Here is a 19,654-nt window from a genome sequence, read left to right on the forward strand (position 1 = left end):
CAAATGCGCAACCCAAATTGCTATCCCCAGATTTGCATTTGCTACAAGAAGTTGTTAGAAAACTGTGAGTCTGTGACATGATTTGCTCCAAGGTAAAACGAGCATGTCCTTAACTTGTTTTTCGGACTGACATAAAACTAACCGATAATTTAAGGTGCTAGCTACTTGCTTGAAATCCACGGGTAAATCACAAAATCAAACTGGGACTTGTTAGTATCAGAGCGCAACACGCCATCTAGGTTTTCTACTAAGCAATGCTTTGTCAAGATATTTATAAGTAGATCACTCCTTCTTCACAATAATGAAACATAACACTTCAATCAGTACAATCCCAGAGATCTAAATGTAGCTACTAGATGAAGTGGAGGCATGCATGATAGTATGCATACATGTATCCCATTCTTCTCTGTCAACACAAAGGGATCGACTTTATATGTTCAAATTTAAAGGTAACAAAGTAAAAGCTAGCTACAAAACCATGGTGGTCACTAAATTCTCAGAAATCATATGTTGCCTAAAACGCAGCGTTTTCAACTTTTCTAAACTGATATATCTGCAAGAAACAATTCGAAACACCAAAACATGTAGAGATCAGAGAGAAAAGGGATTCGATCACTTCACCTGAACTGCAGGTTTGGTATATTCTTTATCATGATAGTAGTTGGAGTAACTGACGACTTATTGTCTTGCTGATCCGGACCTGTTGGAAATGGAATCACACCTCCAGCACCAGCCTTCCTTTTCCGAAGTCGTCTCATCTGAACTTTGGGATCCTCCGCAACTGGTGTTGAATTTTGCTGATGATGAAAAAGATTTGGATTCAGATGATGATCAGCGTAGATTGGGTAGTTGCAGCACACATAGGTTGGAAGTAGTGAGAAGGGCTCGCGAAATAGGGCTGGGCGTTGGGGTTGCCCATTGTTTCGGTTAAAGAAGAATGAGAGAGACGGTAGTGTATAATGTGTATAGGAGGATCTGCATGCACCTGAAAATCGATGAGAAAGAGAAAGTGCAGAGATGTCTGGAGGAGATTAATTGAATTCAAGCTAGCTGCACCACCTTGCAGAGATCAAAACTTGTGATTGATAGACTACTCCATGGCTCCGTGCATGTCTTAATAATTAGGTAGCTAGCAATGATGAATGGCGGTCGAGAAAGATTGCGAAGGCAACTAGTAATGACTGATGAGTATGTTGGGAAGAAAAACCTCGTCGGGCAATCCCCTCTTAATTCAGTGCTTTGTTCTTGACTTCTTGTGCCTTTTTTCTTGTAATAAAATTTAAAAGAAGGGGGAAAAAAAGAATTGTATACCATGCATACGTACATTTTGAGCTGAGTTTATGACCATCTTCCTATCTACAGCTTCAACCCATGCGGGCAATAATGAACCAGACTAGCTAGAGCTTGGGTTATAGCATATATGCATACATTTTGAGCTTAAGTTGAAGCTCTATACCATGCATACATCTTATTCCTAGCTATGCATGGTACATGTTTCTAGAGGTTCACCGCAAACGGACAATAATAGACGATCTGGCTTGTTAATATTTATAATCTTTGACATTTGGTACTTGTAGATCTTTAATTAGAATCCCATCCTCCAAGCATTCAGCTTATCTCTGTTGTCAATATACAAACTTAATTATGTGTCATTTGGGGCTATATGTAAAAGAAATGCATAGCCTCCGAGTACATACAAGTGATACAAACTGCATAATGTTTTCTGTTTTGTTTTCGAGAATGAGATGCATAATGAATATAGCTTGTCATTAGGCGCATGGCTTAATGACATGCACTAAACATTCTTTAAGTGATCAAATTAACTGTTAATATCTATATTCAACTCTTTTTTTTCACTTAATTTATATGAATAACAAAATGCTTGTGCTTGATCTTATTCTTGGAAAATCATACAATATGTTAGTGCATAACATGCATCAACTTTGTCCTAAAGTTGTAAAATATGAGTAATCAAAGTAATAATTTTAGTCATTAAAGTTGTAACATGAGTCTTTAAAATTGTAAATTTTTAATTACGTACAACATTAGTCCTCAAATAATAAAATGTGTGCTTAAAGAGATAAAAAAAAATTAACGCAACTTTAATAACTCATATTACCACTTTAAGGACTAATATTAATATTTTAGGAACTCAATTTACAACTTTAGAACAAATACAACTACAGCATTACCCGTTATTCTTATTCAACTATGTACTATCTATTCATATCGATGCAAATGCACTGATGCTCATTATATATAATTATAGGTATATTGAATTGAAATGTTAATAGTATTGATTATGAAAATGGTATGCCCTAACCATGCTAGAAATGTATAAAAGTAGATGATTGTGTGTAAGAGTAGTGGGTTCTAGGTTCTAAAATTAACCAAGCGAGAGAAAAATGAAAATGATGATATAGGTTAACGTGGCTAATGATGGAGAAAAGATGATGATTGACGCTACAAAACATAACAGATTTTATCTTCTAAGAGTGATGTTTTTAAGACACTATAAGAGTAATTATGGTGTGGAGAACAGAGAATAGGAGACTTGATTTGCAACCATTAGCAAGGTACACACTTAGATTAACTATATATTAGCACGGTCCACGTACATTAGGGTCACATAAACGTTGTATTAACCAAGTTCATAGAAAATTCATACTCGATCTCAACATCGAAATTCCACTCTCTTAAATTTGTAAATAAAAAATATATTAATGAATCAAGAAGATACGATCAAAAGAGGTAAATGAATAACATTGCTTGCATATATTACTCGTACGTAGAAAAGGATTTTAGCTTCTCCAGTCTCCAGACATGGCATGGGTAATGTTAGCCAGACATAGGTACACTGGATGAGTAGCTTTGTGCAGTAGTCAAACCAATGGTGGCAGTCTTATTAGTCTGTATAAGTAGCTGTGTGCTGCTCTTGTTAGAAACCTGCAGAGTACTGTCTTATATATATATGCAGTCTAGCTAGGTGTACTATTACTACTGCCCTAACACTTTGCTTCCCTACCTCTGCGTGCCCATGTCTCACTTCTTCTATGCCATTGCTTACCGGCCAGTATATGGAACAGACTCGATGTTTTCACCTCACCTCTCTTCTCTTTTACTTGACCTCCTGGCTTTCTCACCAAGTATGGCGATCATGGATCATCAAAAGTCACCAGTCCTGCCCATACAATGCAATGTTGCATATTTGCATTGCATAGCCTAAAGTATAAGGAACTTCTTTGTATAAGAACTTCTTTGTGGGGGTTCTGAAAGAGTGAAAGATGATCATACACGAATCCCCAGAAGGATTCTTTTACAGACGACCACATCTTCACATCACACCATTAAAATTCAGTACATATATTAAGGTAATTAAGCTATATTTGGGAATAAAAACTTAGAAAGCAATAACAGACGTAGATCATCAAGGATGGAACTAGATAGAGATTAATATATACTAGAGCTTAGTTAACAGTTAACACCATTAAAATTCATCATTAAATTAAGATAAATGTTCCTAAAGGCCATTTGTGACCAATCCAATTCGAAGTTTGCATGTAGTAGTAGTACTATCTGTTAATATTGTAGATGAAGATAAACCCATATGCATGTACATATGTATAACCTGCAGTAGCACAGACACATATTTTCAGTCTTCAATCTCTGGTGCATCCAGAAGTCGTCCTACAGTTATGTGGTTGGACTCCCTCACTCCATCACAAGCAGGAGCCAAGATCACAGGCAAAAACTCATTTGTGAGACCATGGTATCTCCTGCCACTAAACGTTTTCCTCAATGCGTCGAAACCCTACATATATGTACGTCAAAACCCATATCAAAGATCAATATCGAATATAGTAGTACTCCAAGAAAAATGCTAGATAGGAAACAAAACCCAGATTAGAAATTCAATTACCTGGATCTTGGCGCAAGTTATCTCGCAGACTTTGGTGCTCTGAGTGACCTCCTTCCACATAGACTTGTCGTATCTCGCATAGAACCTCAGGGCTCCAACAGCAGTGGTGAAGTTCACAAACGCATACCCAAGATTTGCAATAGTTTTCTTTTCCCAAAATTTTCTGCAGGAAAATGTAAAAATTACCACCAAATTAAGCTATATCACATAAGCAATTAACCTCATGCCTAAAATGCATGTTAGCTTGAATAGCTAGATTACTCACTTGAAATCCAGTGGTAAATAGAAGAAATTGATCTCCGATTTTTGCAAAGAATCAGCCTTTTTGTTCTCCTCTTGGCAATGCTCTTTCAACTTGAGCAGCAAATCGCTTCTTCTGCGTGATTGAATCAAACGTGAACTTAAAGGTACAAGATTCATAAAAACAAAAACATGACCCAAATATATTGTAAGCAGCAAAATGTATAGAGAAAGAAAGAGGCTTCACCTAAGCTTACAAGGGATATTCTTAATCATAAGAGTAGTAACCTCAGACCCTTTTTGCTCATCAGGACTTCCAGGAAAAGGAATCACAGAACCCTTGCCATTGGCAAAGCTAGAAGCTTGAACACCATGGCCAAGACTGGGCCTCAGTCTTCCCACCTTCCTTCTTCGGCTTCTGTTTTTCCTGCCAGGTCTTGAAGAAGAAGGAACTTCAGTACCACCCCAGTTACTAGCTGATGCAAAGTTTGAAGCTTGATTCTCAGCCAATCTCGGCTGTGACGACCTCAACCTAGGACCCACGTTCCTCTCTCGCCAGAAGTTCTTCCTCTTTCTCCTCGGAACAACTGCTCTGGGGTTTTGATCCATAGCAGCAGTAGTTTCCATGTGTGAGTAGTGGTCTGGATACAAGGTTGGGTTTTGCATAGAGTAGAGATTTGGAACATAGGCATGTGTTGGGACTTCATACAGAAAGCTTTGATTGGGATGAAAATGGTGACCGAAGTAGGGTTGGGCATATGGGTTAAGAGGTCTGCGAGACATGGTGATGTGAATGGAAATGGCTGTCAAACATCGAAGGGGGGGTTTTGGATTTTAAGGATTATATAGAACAAAACAGTGGCTTATTCGAGATCGATCAGGAGGGCCGAACGGTGAGGATTAAGTTGGGGTAAGATTTCTCAGATAAAAGATATGATATCTTTTTGTAATGATGATACTGGAATTTCTTTAACAGCCCTCTGCGTATAAGAAATAAGAAGACAAACAAAATTCACATATACATATTTAAGAAAGAATTATCTACTGCAGAAAACAAATTCCTACATCGGTCTGCCACTATCGGTCTCATCTGCCATTACAGAGAAAAGTAGAGTTGCTCAGGCTAGGGATGGCAATAATCCCCAGCGGGTAGGATACCCACGGGTATTCGACCCTAACGGGGAAGATATACGGGTATAAACGGGTAACGGGGATGGGGATCCTTAGTATTCGGATTCTTAAATCGGGTACGGGGCGGGTATGGTATTTTGATATTCGTCCCCATCCCCACCCATTAAGGATGAAAATATTATTATATATAATTATATAATTTATTATTATATATATTTATATATAATTTATAAATAAATATTTATGTAAAAAAATTTGTAATTCTCTTAATAAACATTTAATGGACCTTCCTTTTTATTATATATTTTTATTCTCTTAATGAAATTTACCGGTATTGTTATGTTTTAACCAAGACTTGTATTTATTTTTATTGGATTGAAGTATGAAACTTATTTATTTTGGTATTTGATTTTAATTTCATACTTTTATATAATTGTATTTCGTATTTTAAAAAAAAAATTTAATTTAATACATAATTGTTAACGGGTACGGGTACGGGTATGGAAACGTAATCCCCAAAGGGTACGGGTACGGGGAATCTCCATTATCTAATTACGGGTACGGGTACGGGTACGGGGATGAAAAATGTAAAAAGGTATGGGTACGGTATTTTGATCCCCGTACCCTACCCTACCCATTGCCATCCCTAGCTCAGGCATGGTTATTGTCCGAAAAGAAAAATAGAAAAAAGGAAATTTAAGCTTAGAGGAGATTTCACATGGACATAATTAATAATCAGATAACGTATATCTTTTATTTATATTTACTGAAAATTATAAAATAATATAATTTATTCACAAATTTTAATTTTATTTACAAACTTACCCACTTGAATTTGTTTTATAATTGGTTCTCATTATAGATGAAGTGTATTAAAAAAAGGGTGTGTTAGTAACACTAGCTTATAATTTATTGTGCATGTATACAAGCAATCAGTACCTACAAAATCTATAGGCATAATAAGTAAATATTGTAGGTATTGATTACATCTATTAATATAGGTGTTTCTAATCCTCTATCAGTTTTATGATTTTCTATTCCTAAGCCTATAACAATTTTTTGATTAGAAATAAAAGATTACAAAGAGAAGTCTATGCTACATCCACCACCACATTAATCTAACCCTCTAACATTGAACTGTTTCAAAACCTAATATCGGTGCAATGTATTCTATTGCCACCAAGAGAAATGGTGAAAAACACTAAAAAGTCATAGTCTTATAAGAATCTCTGTGTTTTGCCGTATTAGGACGGCACCTCGTTACTCCTTATTAGTTTCTTCGGAGATGCTATCTTCTTTCACTTGACATTTTTTACTTCACCAGCACAAATGAAATTGAGAAGTAAGGTTGCTTGCATTATTACTATAGGATTTGCAGACTGATCATGGATATAAATATTTCAGCTTGGGGTCCCTTTCAGATTTTGTAGAGATAATCATACCCATCTGGCTCTACAGCCTCTACTACTACTACTTTGCGCAGTGGGTGCAGACCGGAGGAGTAGCTAGCTGCGTGGTGCTCAGGTAACAGGCTAATCAGAAAGCCTGCTCGCAAGTCCAATCTCGTCTGGCAATATCTTCACTAATAGTGCTTGGGGCTCAGGGTGCCTAATTATGGGAAAATAGGGTTACTAGTAAAAAAAAAAAATTAGTTCACTAAATATTTCTACTTGTTACATCAATCACATCCTAGTCATAATTTATTATTCGGTAAATTACTTGTAATTTTTTGTTTTTCTTTCGTGCGAGCCTGCAAGGGTATTAGATTAACTCAAAATTACCATGCATGTTAAGTGAGGTTAGGGTCATTAGTTTTAGGTGTGTATCAATGAGTAAACTAGCTACCTCCAAAACTAGAATAATCAAGTACCTATTCAGCTATTCTCATTCCTAGTTTTGCATAACCCATCAGAGTCATGTATATAGGAACACTAATCAGCCTAGTCCGAACCACAAAAATAGTTCTTCAACTATGTGCATTTTTTGGGGGAGGTCATATGAGGTTTTCCTGCGAGATACAAATTCTTCGAATGGAAACATTATACCTTACTCAAAGAGGAATGAGTTCCTGTATTAAATCTTCCAATGATTTTTATCAGTATTATTGATATGATAATTATGATCTTTCAAGAATGGCAAAATTGCTATTGAAGTATCATTGTCCTCATTCTCACATAATCGGGCAATGATTTTTTTGGTAGAAATGAATTCATTTCTGTCCTTTCTCTATCTTCCTGAATCCTGAGGCTTGTTTATGAGCTATCCATTTGGTAGCTACAAATTGATGCTTACAAATCTACCAGACTCATTTGTCAAAAAAAAAATAATCTGCCAGACTTTTCCATTTTCATATTTCTTCCTTTTAGAAAATATAGAAACACTGAAACACTGCCACTTTGGCACATACATACACCACAATGGTGGACAAAGTCACAAAACCCATGTTTCCATAGAACCCTAAATCCCCAACTGTGGCACCAGAACCCAAATCGTGTTAGCCAAGTTTGGTTCACTGCGCTTTCCATTCCTTCCATAGAGGAATGATAGTTATGGATGTTTGATGGGATCTCACAATCGACTCAAATTTTCACTCATCCTCCTTTCTAGGATTAAAAAGATCAAGACTTTTTTTTAGCATGAACACTGAATAGAACCCCCTTTAACAATTCAGCTTGGATTTCATAATCTTCAAGCTGACTGTGAAAACTTCTAGCTAAAACCTAAAAATCAAAAATTAAAAGAAAGGGAACGAGGGATTATCTATGAAGAAAGTGATGCTCTTCCATGATGCTCAACTGATCACTTATACACAAGTATTTCAACACAGATAATGAGAAGTGTTCTTAAACAACTGAAGTCCCTATGTCCTAACTAGCTAATTTCTTTTCATCTTAGGCTGTCCGGCGAGTTTGCCGACCGTTATAAGACGGGATTTCTTAACACCGTCGCATGGAGGTACTAAAATCACCGGCAAGCACTCGTTGCTGTGGCACCAAAAATTCTTGTTCTTGAAACTCTTCTTTAAAGCTTCCTTGCCCTACAATGTAACAGCCCAAAAAAGAACACTCAATCTCTGAAATTCCAGAACCCAAATAAATCTTCTTTCGAAAGTGGAACAAAGATAAAAGGTTTACTGTTTACAAACATAATATGATTAACTGACCTGGGTTTTGGCGCAAGCAACCACACAGATCTTCTTGTTTTTCAGTACAGGCCACTCAAATTGGTGGTATCGCTTATAGAATCTGATTGCAGCAACAGAGGAGGTGAAATTCACGAAAGCATATCCCAGGTTGGAAATCCTCTTGTTTACCCAGAACTCCCTAAGAGAAAATTAACAAACAGAATAAATACATAAACGAAATTTTCATTCAATCACCCATAGAAAATAAAAATGAAGCAAGAATAGTACAAGTCTGGAAACCAAGCACTTACTTGAAATCCATAGGCAAGTAGAGAAAATCGAACTCGGACTTCTTAGTGGGTTCACACCGCAACTCAGAGTTCAAGTTCTCATTCAAGCAATGATCTTTCACTATACCCACTAGATCACTCCTCCTGCAGAGTGAATTAGAACAAGGTTTTCAAGTAATCAAAATCAAAGACCTAAAGAAAAGGGCATAACATATAATTACACAAACATAGTGGATCAGAAGTCAAAAGTAAGTAGAACTTTGAGAAATGAACCCGACATGAACTGGGTTTTTTTTTTTTTTTTTGCACTGCAGGCAATTACATAAAAGAAAGAACCAACAAAATGGTACTAAATCATATAGAGAGCAAGATGTTGAGTACCCAAAATGATTTGGGATATTCCTTATCATAAGCGTTGTTGTAGTAGAAGTTATTTGCTCATCAGGACTTGCAGGAAATGGAATCAGCTGAGAAGAACCCTCCTGAGCATTTCTCGTGCTAACGGAGGTAGAAGTTTGCTCCGGTTTCCTTTTTGGCACCCATTTGCGGACGCCAGAAGTTGTAGCTGCCCTGCTCCTCTGTGGCCTAATGCGAGTGTTTCTTCGTGGCGGAGGAAGCAGCTCTCTAGGGTTTAAGGGTGGTGGGTTTGGCGGCTGCTGAAAATAGTAAGGTGGAAAGGGATGATCTGGAAAGACATGATAGAATGGATCACAAACGTAGAGATGAGCCTGAGAATAATGAGGTTGAACTTGCTCATAGTTTTGGTAAACAAAAGGGCTGCTGGGAAAGAAGAATGGTTGGGGGATTAGGTATGGCTCTCTTGGAGGTTGAAGAAACATGGTGTCTTTGTCTCAGAGATTTTTGCAGAGAGAAGAGAGAATCAGAAATGTGGAGTGTGTGTGTGAGGGTTTGGAGTGACAGTGGTGGTGATATAGAAGTGATGGGGGTGTGATCGACGGTGAGGATGGGAGGAGTGCCAAGTTGTTTGTTGCAGAAGGAGAGGTGTTGATGATACACAGCATATTTGTAATGATGATAGATGTCTCTTCATTTAATGCTCTCTGCCTCTCTCTATGTCGTTAGAACACAACAAAAAGCCACCATCTTTTCATGTTGGCTTTCACAGACAAAACCTATATTAACAAAGCATCGCGATAGCGATCGTCCATTTCTGGTCTTTGACACATTTCTTCTTCTTTGTATTTTCAGCTAATACCATATTCGGTTTAGGAGTTTGCTTTGGTTTTGTTTATGGTTGCTTTTCTTCAAGTGTTTATGTGAACTAGGCAAGTAGCGGTTTGAGTGAAATCAGTTTTACTATAATAAGCACAAAGAAACACTTCTAATTATCTTTCTAAACTCTACAATGCACATTACTGATCAATCGGTCTCAAACTCATGCAGCCTACAATTCTACATGATAACTATCTCGATTTGTCACATGAAAGCAAAAATATTAGGGGTTTGGGCATGCTAGTTGTAAGTCTTACTGTTGTTGGGAAAGGGATCTTCTACTTTGCATTAGAGATAGTAGAGAACTTCTATTTCACATGAAATCGAATAAGAACTTCTATTTCGCATTAACGATTAACGTTGATCTAGTTTTTTGTTTGGCTTTATTTTAAAATCTACACCATAGAAGATGTGTTTGTGGTTTTGTTATATGTGTTTTTCTTTTCTTTTGTAGCTTTACATCACTCTATAAACTCATCAGTTATCGATCACTTGATATATAACTTGTCGTTTTTTTCTATCAACAAATTAAAAAACAACACATAACCTATATATCAAAACATATACACATTGTCGTGAGTCAAAAATGTTACAATTTGAAGTTCCATGTATGCTTCCTTTTGCAACATCAATTATTCGCAACTTGACCATTTACTCTGAACCGTGTATGGTTCACATAACTACATATCTACATAAGCAGTAAACTTTGATGTAACTAATATGGCTACTACAAGACATTTCTGATTCATCAATCCAAACTCACTGTGTCCATTATTCCAGATTTCATATCCAAACTGCACTTTGTTGTCGATTTCTCTATTTTAAAGGAACATATCGAACTTTGTTTGTGATCTTGAGAGTGCGATGAGAAGCATAACGGGGTTTACATTTATGCGGCAAAAGCCCAAATTCAAGACCCGCGAAAACGAAACCCAATACCCGACCCGCTTGGATATAACTGCTTTGCATACATCTAAACCTCTCTCCGGCGTCCCCTTCAGTCAAAACCCCCTCCTTTAACAGCCGGACCAACCACCATCCGCCACGCAATCCACCCTCCCTCGTCGCCTGAAGCTTTGATCCTCTCTTTCTGTAAGCTTCATTCTCTTTCTCTCTGATTCTTCCCCTCTTTTTTGGTTAATTTCTGAGTTGGGTAGTGAGTGATAGTGATTCAAAACCCTTGTAGGCTCTCTTGTTTAACTTTCATATGTTATTAGGTGCCTTTAATCTGATTTAAATATTGGGTAGTAGCTGGATTTGTAGTATAAGCTCAGTTGGTCAGTGCAGCTATGAGAGCTGATTTGAAGTCATCAAAGTACACTCTTTAGTGTTGAGATTTGGTGTTGGAATTTATGTATACTCAAGTATGTGCATTACATCATAAGAAATTTTTATTTGTGTTCGCGTAGTAATGTGTTATCAATCTATACTTCTTGCTGTTGAGGCATACAAATTGTTTCGATAAGTTACTATGTCTCTTATTTACATTGGGATTATCTGTTGAGTGCCCCAACATATTGCAATGTCAAAAAAAATTTCTTTGGCTCATGACATGTATACCCTGCTTCGAATTTTTGCTTTTCAGACGATTGCTTCTACTTTAGGATCTTATGTGTTTACCTGTTGTGTACCTTGTTTTATTCATTTCTGTAACTTCTGTGATTAGCGTACGGTTTCTTTAGATTATCCAAATTAGTTGTTGATTCTGTGATCATCATAATGAAATTTCTTGATATATGCTTGGATTTGATGGAACTTTAGAGTCTAGTTTGGTACTTGGTGTACTCATGTTTACAGAACTAGTATGTGATTGAACTTGGATTAAGGAAGTTTGGAATTGTGGGTTGGGTGAGGACAACTAAGTTTTAATGCATTAGGAAAACTATAGAGTATTAAAAAACAGAAAAGATTATATCTGATAGGTTTAGTTGGCAATGTTGTTCTGCAACAGAAAGGAGGTTAAGTTGACAATGTTGTTCAATGATTCTTCACAGAAAACTCATTTCATGTCAAATAAGAGGGTGTGAGGCTCTGATAAGTCTTGTGTTTGCATTGTTTTTCTGATAATTTGTGATGCTGCTTTGATGTTTGAAATTTATATTAGTTAAGTAATTCCTATTTGTCTTTTTGTTTCTGAAGGTAAATGGCATTCAGAGGTCGTGGAGGGGGGCGAGGAGGATATGGACGTGGTTATTCTAAGGAAGAACCCTTTGTCCCATTTCCTGTGAGTTTATGTTTCTACACTTTTGGTTTTTGGCACCAAGTTGCTAAGACAGTTAATTCTTTATCTTGAGTTTCCTTTGTTTTGAATTAATTTTTCTTTTTCCGTTTTACTTGTTTGTTTGCTACTGTAATTGCTAATGATGTCTCTAATTTTGTAAGATAATTTATAAGATGTTTTTATAATTGGTTGCGATATTATGCGTACATGCTTACATTTTACAGAGAATATGAACTTGATGTCTTGAAAATACCCAGTATCTTCTATTTCTATTTTCATTATAGGTATTAAAATGGGAGTCTATTGTCATTAATATTCCCTAGTGAATTCAGTTTCCTAGGAATTCATTAGACAGTAATTCATACATAATTGGTTGTTGGCTCCTCTACTACTTAACATATCCAATGCGACTTGTCTTGCAGGATATTCATTTACCTGATGTCAGAGGTATTTTGTCTGAGCTAGATCAAAAGAAAAACAAAGGATTGAAGGAGGAAGAAACATTAATCATAGATACTCTGAATTGGCTAATGAAATCCGAATATAATCTTGATAAGACTGGTTAGTGTTATGTACTGATTCCTTGTTTTGTATTTTTTATCGGTTCGTATGGTGACTGAATAATGTTCATTATTTAAGCAAAGAAATTTCCTTTGTTTGATACATAGGAAATCATACATGTTATACAAATAACCTAGCAACTTGTAGCACTACTATTGTACCCAGTATGTTCACATAGCTCTTATATGAACAATAAATCAATGGCTGTGTGCAGATAGAAATACATATATATAAATAATCTGAATTTAGCTCACCCTATATTTATATTTTTGATTGCAACAATAAGTGCACCCATGTTCCAAAACCATGTTTCTGACAAATATGCAATACAACATTAACAAAAAGTCAGACTGTCATCAAAAGTTTTATACACTTTGTATGTTGATTCATTGTATGGTCACTTATACCTATGCCAACATGTATGTATTCTTAACAATATTTTTGTCGTTATTAGTGAAAATCTTAATACTGTTTCTAAGTTATTTGTTACCTCTTTTTCACTGTATTTTGCTATTATACCTGATTTTATATTCTAAATCATTCAATTCTTCAACTTGCGGTTTCAGGTAGACAAGACAAAGAATTTGGAAAATCTGAGAGAGCCAATCGAAAGGCTAAGAGAGAAATTGATTCTTTCTCACAGTATCTGGTACCCAGTATGTTTCCTAAAGAATTGACTAGAGGTTTGTAATGTGAACACCATAAGAAAAATGGATGGTTACAATGATCTTACAAGGACATTGGTTTTATGCTTTATTTTTGTGTTTCACATGTTCATCAATGCAACGGAATTTCAGGTTCAAATGTGCGGCAGGTGAGCAGAGAAAATGTTAAATGGGATAAACGGAACACAGGTATCATGAGATTGAATGCTTCATATTATATTTTTACTTCTTTTGTTTTTATGTTTCTGGGATACTTATCAGTTTGGTTATCGTGACTTTGACAGAAAAGTCTGATGAGCTATATTGGAGTCAATTTGAAAAGCGAGAACAGAATTTGGTATGAGATGTCTTAATTTCTCTCAATCAATACCTGCAGTAGTTTATGTGATAGATTACTGTAACATCCATGAAATAAATAGTTTAACAATTTTGTATTCTTTCTTTGGTAATCATCTTTGTTGTCTGTAGGATGCAAAGAAACAGAAAGTAGGTGAAAATGATGAGGAAGAGGAAGAGGACGAGGATGCGGACGAGGAGGAAGATGATGACCCTAGTGATGATGATTATCAGCAGGTTTGTACATAAATTTTGGATCTTATATGTTCTTTGGACCTTGATTATCATTTGAGCAAGGCCATAATATGCGGCGGTACCTTGGTTTACCAAATGCGGTCTTAAACTAAAAGCCAATAGTATAAGGGGTAAATGATGATACGAAATGACCTCGGTCTATCAATGGTATTTTTTATTTTTTTTATTTTACAGAAGATCTTAATGATCTGTACCTATTTCTATATTGTTGGGTGATATTGATCTTCAAGAGACCTCTTTGATTCTTTCTTTAGTGTAGGTTGACTATGGGAGTTTTTGTGTGGATATAAGAAAAATTCATTTTACTGCTTCAATTTCCAACCTGGGGATATAATGAAGAAAATAATAAATGAACTGACTACATGGTGAACATAAGTTTTCCTTTCTTCCATTTTTGAAATTGAAACCCCATCAGCATGGTGGTTGGTTGTGTTTTCTTTGTGTTCACTCTTGAGATTGCCATTCCTTTATATTTGTCACAACTACTCGAGTTTACTTTGATCTTGCAGAACATAGATTTTGATGATGATGAGGATGAATTTAATCCAGATGATGGTGATGGTAAGCATTTTTGTTTTAGCAAAATTCATTTAGTGTTTCTTTTTGCACTACAATACTTTTGGTTCGTGGAATTCTGAGCAAGCCAAATTAGTATTTGAGCTCACACTCCATACTTTTATTAATGCAGATGAACCAATCTTGGACATTTAGATGGTGTTGAGCACAACCTGGAGAAGAAGATTACAAAATCACCCCCACTGATTTTAATTCCTCTTCGACTATCATGATTGTTACCTCTTAGGCTTGTACATGTAACTAGTAAATTTTGTGGACAAAGTTGCAGTTAATATTAGATTACCATAATCAACTTTCTCAAGAAGCTTATTGAATCTCTTGGTTGGTGGAGTGTTTCTGTTCTGCGTTAGTGTGTTTTTACCCCCATCAAGTTATATCATGATATGATTTAAACACATATCCGAGGTTTTCTGGGCTGAACCAATTGCTCTTGAAATAATTCAGACCATATGAAACTCAAATGTAGCTCAGCTAAGCTTCTACACAGTGCAGCAATCGGTTAGCATAAACAAGTCGGCCGGAGAGACGGCAGGAATAATCGGCCGGAAAGTTCAGAGTTTTTGGTGCCAAACACCAAAACCAAACAGAGTAAAATGTGGAGAAAAGCTGCGGTTTCCAACTTTGATACTTCCACTGCAAGCAAGACTCTTAACTAGGAGCCTGACAAGTGACAATTTAACTGTCACGTGGGTTCCACGTGACCAAACGCGGGGGGCCGACGGGAACGTGAAGGGCACTCATCGTATTCAGGTCAGCCATGTTCCGTTAGGACCCACCCAAACCCAACTGGAGTCGCTTTGTTTCGTATATAAGTTGAAACAGGCTACTCAGGTGAAGAATCAAACCCGAAAACGAAGAAGATTGGACGGTGAGGATTGAACTGGAGAAATGTCGTGGCAGGCGTATGTGGACGATCACTTGATGTGTGACATCGAAGGTCACCACCTGACTGCGGCGGCCATCGTCGGTCACGACAGTAGTGTGTGGGCTCAGAGCTCCAGCTTCCCTCAGGTTCCTTCTTCAACTCTCTCTCATGAATTTTGTTTCACTAGTACTATCTATATGAGTCACTAATAGTCCCATCAAATGGAGTTGCATATACTATTGATTGGAGTTACATGATCGTCATAATAGAAACTTTGTTTGAAGGTGTATTTGATTTCAAACGCTAGTTGATGATCCAAGTATCAGATGCTACATTTTAGTGAAGTCATTGAAGATTGTGGTTTAGAATATTGATGATGGTGCTACATTTTAGTTTAAGATGTGGTAGTGATCTAGAGTGAGATTGTTTTGATATGCAGTTCAAGCCGGAAGAAGTTGCAGCGATTATGAAGGATTTTGATGAGCCAGGGTCTCTTGCCCCGACTGGACTGCACCTTGGTGGCACAAAGTACATGGTTATTCAAGGGGAGAGTGGAGCTGTGATTCGTGGAAAGAAGGTTTGTTCAATTTTGCTCATGCTGTAATAGTTGATCAGTTTGATAGGTTAGTTCCATTATTTGGGGGTGTCATTCAGCATCTCACTTTGTTAGACTGCCTATTTGTGCATGATTTCAATTGAGTTGGACAAGTGTTGAGTACATTGTTTAGACTTTAGAGTAAAGAAAAAATTAGTATCTGATTTGATGCTTGGGAACTGGTATGTCTTAGCTAGTCCTTGTTGATAAAAATCTCACATAAACATTGAAGGAAACAAACAGGTTTGGCAGATAGAGCTATGTAAATTTGAATCACATTGATTGTGTTTTTTGATGCTGTCATTGCTTGTGTGCTCATGTTATAGTAATGCAGTTTAATTTTGATTTGATTTCCTGATCAGGGTTCTGGTGGCATTACTGTGAAGAAAACCGGGCAGGCTATGATTTTAGGTATATACGATGAGCCGATTACTCCTGGACAGTGTAACATGATCGTGGAAAGGTTGGGAGACTATCTGATTGATCAAGGCCTATAGGAGACCTCAACATCATGGTTTTGCGTTTATGTAATCTTTTCTTTTTCTGATATTTTGAGGCTTTATTTCTGTTACTTCCTGCTATGGATTTGGAACTGGCACTGGAGTTGTTGCTGAAATTGGAAGCAATGACTGTATAATAGGTGTCCAAAGATTGTTTATTATTCTCCAACTTTGTAGTTATTTACCCATTATCTATTACTCCATTCTTGAGTGTGGTTTTTTGAGTTCATACTTGTTGTATTGCATGATGTTAAACTAAAGATTAAAATATCAGTATCGATGTATCTATCGGTATTTTGAAAAAATGAGATATCGGATATATCCGGGATATTCGGTAAAAGATATCGAGATTTTGAGAAGAATTTTTTTTTTCTTAAAATATTTAAATTATGATGAAGAATAAAGTGTAGAGACAAAGAGATAGCAAGAGAATCATCATCTTATTCATTGATAGGAGCCCTTTATATAGGGAATTACACAATACCAATATGGTAAGGATATGAATACATAGATCTAGTCTAACTACATATCCTATTGGCATAAGGCCAAGGCACACATAGAGAATATCCTAGAACAAATTATTGGATTTACATATAAATATTATAAACATCAATTTCATCTACATCTAGAATGAGAATCTAGGTTGTTGATGAGATGCACGTTAGTCCACAAAAGTACAATAATCAGACCAAAACACATGACTCATATAGTACGAATCATAGTGTTGAATATGATAATCATATATCTCTTTGGAGCAGTCGATTGTTTCCCCTATAAATGGATAGTAAGAATAAATCCAACTGGATGACTGATCACTGACTTATGCGCATTGATTATAACCATAAACATTATAGTCATATTGATTGTTGTCTTCTTGGGATTTATTTGAGGTTCTAGTCTCACTACCTAAATTGATAGACTCAAAAATTAGCTCAACTGAAGCAATATCTTGATCATCATTTGCACCTCTAGTCCTACTCCCATACATGGTATCCTTTTGCGATCCATACATAGTACTTCTAAAGTCATAATCGGCATGATCGGTATGATCGTAGTTTTTTCAGATGAAAAATTGTCAATCCACCCACTGTAGAAGATTGTCCATATTCATTCATATATACTCGAGGAAATTACTCATCTCTCGAATATTTGTTGAACGTGATTTTTCTTTATATGAATTTTTTTTACATATATTTCTTTAATATATCAAAGATATATCGTAAATATCCTAAATATCTCGGAGATATTTCCTATATATGGAGATATTTGAAGGTATCGGAGAAATATTAGAGATACGGTGGAAGATAAGATATTTACCCCTCTAGATATATCGGTCATTCGAAAAAAAGAGATATCGGGAGATATATAGGATATATCATAAAGATTTTAATCCTTACGGTTAAACTTTACAAAAATATCGCAACAGACAATTCCAATATAAGTAGTTACAATTTAGAGGCAATATAGATGTTACAACTTTATACTCAATATCGGCGTCAATTATCTTTTCTACCATGTCTTTTAACATGAGTGTTGAGTAAATTTACAATCGTAGGATGAAGCCTTTGAAGACCAAACCAAATCATATATTCATGGTTGGAAATCATGGTTTCAGATTATAAAAGTCAGAATTAGTTGAAGAAAAGTTCCACCTCCTAGAAACAGAGATGAGTTAAAGATCTGGGCATTGCAGCTATGGGCCTCAACGGGTCTCTTAAATATGATACCAGGCCCATTTCTCAACCCGCTAAACTAAAAGGGTATATCAGTAATCAAACGTCGGACTAAAACCCTAGCACGGGTTTCTTCTCCTATATAAACACAGTGTTCACTGACCTATCATCTCAAATTAAACCTGGCCGTCTCTCTTTCTCTTGTCTATGCCTTCGTCTTCGTCTCCGTCTCCGTCTTTTGTTCTGTGTGTGAAATTTTGAAGTTCTTACTGTTGTTCTGTACGTATAACACTGATATGATTGTGATGAAGCAAAGCAGGGATTGTGTGTATCGGCTTAGTGCTATAATCCAATGCGCTCTGATCCGAAAGATTTCCCTGCAACATTCATTTGGGGAAGGTGGGCAGTTGAGTTTCATTTAAATCCATTGAAATCATCAACAATCATCTTCCCCACATCTCATCTTTCTTCTTGTCTATGTCTTTTTCTCCACCTGGTTATTGGGTTGCTGGTTTAGGACCTGACAATTGAAACAGGATGGTATTTTTTTGGTGATTTTTGTTTGTGTCTATAGCTTTGTTGGTAATAGTTGGGTGTTAATCTGCTTTTATCTCAAGTGACAAGATTTGAATCTACCATCTTAATGTTGAGAGCTCTTGAGTTGAGCGGAGTCTACACTACTCTGCCCAGAAAGATTAGCAATTCAAAATGAATATTTGGGAATTTATATATATAACATGAAATGTCTGAACCTGTTTTGTTCATGCTGAGGATGAAACTAGAGTTTGAGCCTTTTTGAGCATATGATGAGAAACATCTGGAACTAGAGAACTGATTGGTTAAAAGCCATGAAGCTTCCAAAATTCGAGCTTTTTAAAACTGATGCTCAAAACCTCAAACGCTCTTATCAAATTGGAGCTTTTAAGTCTCAAGAACAAATGTTGGGAGAGAGGATCCTTCGGCCCAACTTAAAAACACATTCGGGCCTGGACAAACCGAATAATATCAATTTTTGAGACAGATAGTTACATAGCTCTACTTGGTCTAAATATCAGAGATAAAGTGGGCGTTTTTAATCTGGTCATTGATGTTCACAACTTCACAAATCTCTTATTACTCAGATATTATGTGTGGTGCTACTGTGAACAAAAGTGATTCAGAATTGCTGAAGCACTGAGCAAAAGTTTGCTTGCTCTGTTTTTTCTTCTCCTAACCCTGTAAGGAATGACGTCCAACTAGTAAAATAAGAGGGCAAATTACATAGATGTAAAAGATTACCTCCCACAATGAGACTGCAAAGGATGGTGATACCGATTAACTTCATTATAGCTGCCATTAGAAATGAATCAAATGATAGTCATATAGAAACCAGATAGGGTGCTTCCTTTGGTGTTTGATGCAACTAGAGGAGTGACATCCAAACTATAGAAGAGTTGATCATGAAGTATGTATTTCCCTCCCAAAGAAAAA

At 36.4% G+C, this 19,654-nt stretch overlaps 4 protein-coding genes across 4 annotated transcripts; 2 read left to right on the forward strand and 2 right to left on the reverse strand.

Moving 5' to 3' along the window:
- Positions 1-3,652: 3,652 nt before the first annotated feature.
- Positions 3,653-4,786, reverse strand: LOC101292969 (protein MEI2-like 6-like). The gene is made up of 4 exons (XM_004292624.1): positions 4,407-4,786; positions 4,185-4,295; positions 3,920-4,082; positions 3,653-3,811 (listed from the first exon to the last, which is right to left on the reverse strand). Exons 1-4 carry the CDS (start codon positions 4,784-4,786, stop codon positions 3,653-3,655), a joined length of 813 nt encoding a protein of 270 aa, XP_004292672.1.
- A 3,379-nt stretch (positions 4,787-8,165) lies between these two features.
- Positions 8,166-9,543, reverse strand: LOC101293267 (protein MEI2-like 6-like). Its single transcript, XM_004292625.1, has 4 exons — positions 9,086-9,543; positions 8,726-8,848; positions 8,454-8,613; positions 8,166-8,327 (listed from the first exon to the last, which is right to left on the reverse strand). Exons 1-4 carry the CDS (start codon positions 9,541-9,543, stop codon positions 8,166-8,168), a joined length of 903 nt encoding a protein of 300 aa, XP_004292673.1.
- Positions 9,544-10,868: 1,325 nt separating this feature from the next.
- LOC101293360 lies at positions 10,869-14,654 on the forward strand. The gene is made up of 7 exons (XM_004290780.1): positions 10,869-11,029; positions 12,077-12,161; positions 12,581-12,719; positions 13,286-13,402; positions 13,517-13,573; positions 13,669-13,721; positions 13,853-14,654. Exons 2-7 carry the CDS (start codon positions 12,081-12,083, stop codon positions 13,967-13,969), a joined length of 564 nt encoding a protein of 187 aa, XP_004290828.1. The 5' UTR covers positions 10,869-11,029; positions 12,077-12,080; the 3' UTR covers positions 13,970-14,654.
- Positions 14,655-15,392: 738 nt separating this feature from the next.
- On the forward strand, positions 15,393-16,739 carry LOC101293649 (profilin-3-like). Its single transcript, XM_004290781.1, has 3 exons — positions 15,393-15,562; positions 15,856-15,993; positions 16,374-16,739. Exons 1-3 carry the CDS (start codon positions 15,440-15,442, stop codon positions 16,506-16,508), a joined length of 396 nt encoding a protein of 131 aa, XP_004290829.1. The 5' UTR covers positions 15,393-15,439; the 3' UTR covers positions 16,509-16,739.
- The last annotated feature ends 2,915 nt before the right edge of the window (positions 16,740-19,654 follow it).

This window comes from Fragaria vesca, linkage group LG2 (genome assembly GCF_000184155.1).
Source record: "Fragaria vesca subsp. vesca linkage group LG2, FraVesHawaii_1.0, whole genome shotgun sequence".
NCBI classification, from domain to species: domain Eukaryota; kingdom Viridiplantae; phylum Streptophyta; class Magnoliopsida; order Rosales; family Rosaceae; genus Fragaria; species Fragaria vesca.